We start from the raw sequence: 3,312 nt of genomic DNA, 5'->3' as shown, positions 1-3,312 counted from the left end.
TCGGAAATTGGAGTAAACGAGATAGAGGGAGATCTCAACAAGTGTTAGGATCACCGCCACAGCTTTCTTCGCCTCTCTCGACAATTCCTCGTAGTGCAATCGAGAGCTTCCACTCGTTTTTTCTTCCACACCCATCCCCGCCTCGGCAATCGTTCAACCTCGGAGAAATTGAACATAACACACATCGAAGAACGGAGAGATAAGCTCAAAGTCAAATTCCGAACTTGACAAGCAACTGTAGCGACAATGGCTCGTTCATGGAAGCCAGCCTTCTGGGCTCTCTTCCTGCTCGTGCAGCTCGGCCTCGCCTCCACCGTCGCCGAGAAGATTGGTCTCACGAGCAACCCCGTGGCATCACTCAGCCTCGAGGAGATTGACGAGCAGCTGCAGGTAAGTGCGATGAGAAGAAGATGAAGACGAAGCCAACCCGATTGGAACGCACGGGAGAGCTCAGAGCACCGAAAACCATCAGCCTAGAGCTTCACAACTGACGATACCATCCCAGCAATGCTCAATAGTCCAATCCCTAACCGCCTCCAAACTCGCCTCCCTCTCCGAAACCCCATCTCTCCTCTCCCGCGCCTTCGGAACCCTCTTCCCCGGCTCCCCCGCCGTAAACGCCCTCCTCGCAACCCTCTACATCTCCGGACCCCCCAACTTCCTCCTCGCCCTCTGCCCGACAGACATTGACCCCTCCTCCCTCTCCGTCATGGTCGCCTTCGCCGTCGGCGGCCTCATGGGCGACACCTTATTCCACCTCCTCCCCGAGATATTCCTCGGCGAGGACGAGCCCGAGCGCGCGCGTCTCGTGCTCGTCGAACCGAACCGCAACCTGCTGCTCGGCGTCGCGATCCTCGTCGGCTTCATGACGTTCGTGGCCATGGACAAGGGCTTGCGGATCGCTACGGGCGGGGAGGGCCATTCGCACGATCACGGTGGACACGGGCACTCGCATGCGCAGGAGCATGGTGAGGCGAAAGCCGAGGGCGTGTCGTCTGCCGTGGAGAAGGCGGGCGAGGTCACCTCGCGCAAGAAGAAGGCTGGGACCGACTCCGGATCTGGAGCCGACGGCGCCATGGACAAGGCGGAGAAGGAGATGAACCCCAGCGTGAGACTCGGAGGCTACCTGAACCTGATGTACGGCATTCCCTAACCTACTACTCGGCCTTCGGGTGCGACTCTGCTAATAATTAATTATGTACTGACTTATATTCCACAGCGCCGACTTCACGCACAACATCACAGACGGCCTCGCCATGTCCGCTAGCTTCTACGCTTCCCCGACCATCGGCGCAACCACCACGGTGGCCGTCTTCTTCCACGAGATCCCCCACGAGGTCGGCGACTTTGCCCTCCTCGTGCAATCCGGCTTCAGCAAGCGCGCCGCCATGGGCGCACAGTTCGTCACGGCCCTCGGCGCCCTCCTCGGCACCCTCATCGGTATCGCCGTCCAGGAGCTCGGCGGCAGCGGCTCCGGCTCCGGCGAGGGCGGCATGCCGCGTAACGCGGGGCTCTGGGGTACCAGCTTGGTGAGTAAAACCTGCTCTTCTCTCTCGTGCAGCTAATGTCAGTTTGGCGTGACGAATTACAAAGTGCTGACGATGATCTGATAGACCTGGGGCGATTTGCTTCTGCCCTTCACCGCGGGCACGTTCCTCTACGTGGGCACCGTCGCCGTTATCCCCGAGCTGCTCGAGACGGGCCCGAACAAGATGGCCGAGCTTCGCAAGACCCTCGTTCAGTTTGCCGCCATCGCTGTCGGTGCCGGTATCATGCTGTACATCTCGTGGCATGACTAGATGATGCACCCTTTAAATCGTGCTTGAGATTTGCCCCGTGCACACGTGAACATGCTCATGTTAGATGAGCCCTGGTTGCTGGAAAAAGCCAAAAAAGCCATGTAGACTATATAAAGACAATAGACAGAGCAAGATGCTCTGCCACTGTTAGATGAGTGGGATTTCTCGAGCCAGAAGTGATGTGAAACCAGCCGTCGCCATGACTGGGTTAAGCTTACCTCTAGAGATAATTCAAGCGGTAATCTGGGTATAAGGTAAAGTAAGCTGGACAAAGGGGGGATGACCAACTCCAACCAAAAACGGCGCATTCATGGACAGAGACTGTCCCAAACGCCATTTCCAACAACTCGGTTGACGGATCGTCTAGTCCTGACCGCCACCTGACCGTCTTTGGTAGAAGTGCGGGCGCAAGAGAAAGCATGTGGCGTCGTCGCAAAGCTGGGGTAAAGAGAAAGTAGATAATGTAGAGGAACATGTCGTCTTCGACTACATACCTACTGAAGCAGAAGGGGAAGCTGAATAATACACATACACACAGTTCCCCACGAAGGAATAAGCTTGCTTAAACCGGGGTAAGAACTACCAGTGTTTGCAGTCTAAGCTTACCTGACCACTTTGCCATCTCCCTTTCACAGGTAGAAAGTGGTCAGTGGAGGCGTGCATGATGCAATTCCTGGGCGGTCTGAAAGTTTGCGACTGTAGAGAGCACGTAATGAGCTTGGTGAGCAAATGCCACGAAGGTTGACGCAATACAGTCCCAGTGATGGTGTCTTGGGTCACCTCAGCCCCGAGGATTATAATTTCCGGTATAGCAAAGACGGGAATTATTCATCATGGAGCTTGGTCAGCTCTCATCGTCTGGATTGGTTGCCAATAAACCGGGAGATGCCCAAGTGATATGTGTGTTTGTCTACGGCCTGTCCACCAGCCTACTAGTGCAATAGCGACTTTGACATGAGGCGCTGTACAGGGCGCGGTGTACATTAGTGGTAGGGCGCCTTGGGCGCGCGAGTCAATAAGAGTCTTGGGCTTGGCCTCCAAAGTTTCTACTGCGTAGACCTGCGTGTGGGTGCATGGCCATGTGTGCATGACGCCTTTTCGTGGTCCGGGAATGACCTGGAATCGAAAAAGGCTGTCCCAAAGCCGTCGTCTGAAGCATCTCCCCGTCCCGATTGGAGGCGGAATCCCATCATCGTTGGCCCGCTGGGTTCTGGCCATAGACGTTTGGCGATGAGGCCATGTGCGGAAGGGCGGTTAACGGGAGTGTTAGGTAATACTTCCGGACTCTCGTTCCGGAGCGTGGGATGTCTCCAGTGCTGTCCATTCAAAGGCGCATCGTGGGTCCTTTTCCCTTGGACAGATGGCGCTTGTGGCACTCCACTCTGCGCAAAAGAGGCAACAAATTACTCGTAAAATTTTTCTCGAAAAAAACTTCAACCACACTGTCCGACTGTCGACATCGCAAATACCCATGTGCCATCGTAGACCGCGGCCATCCACGGCTCGTTTGCCG

General features: G+C 55.8%; 1 protein-coding gene across 1 annotated transcript; it reads left to right on the top strand.

The window, feature by feature from the left end:
* Positions 1–246: 246 nt before the first annotated feature.
* N0V96_005953 (uncharacterized protein) lies at positions 247–1,799 on the top strand (the record flags this gene model as incomplete). Its single annotated transcript, XM_053189426.1, has 4 exons — positions 247–390; positions 506–1,137; positions 1,220–1,529; positions 1,614–1,799. 4 exons carry the CDS (start codon positions 247–249, stop codon positions 1,797–1,799), a joined length of 1,272 nt encoding a protein of 423 aa, XP_053052879.1.
* Positions 1,800–3,312: the final 1,513 nt, after the last annotated feature.

This window comes from Colletotrichum fioriniae (genome assembly GCF_027942845.1).
Source record: "Colletotrichum fioriniae strain IMI 355084 chromosome Unknown scaffold_6, whole genome shotgun sequence".
Lineage (NCBI taxonomy): Eukaryota > Fungi > Ascomycota > Sordariomycetes > Glomerellales > Glomerellaceae > Colletotrichum > Colletotrichum fioriniae.
The sequence above is the reverse complement of the archived record's forward strand: the minus strand, read 5'-3'. Positions and strand labels throughout refer to the sequence as shown.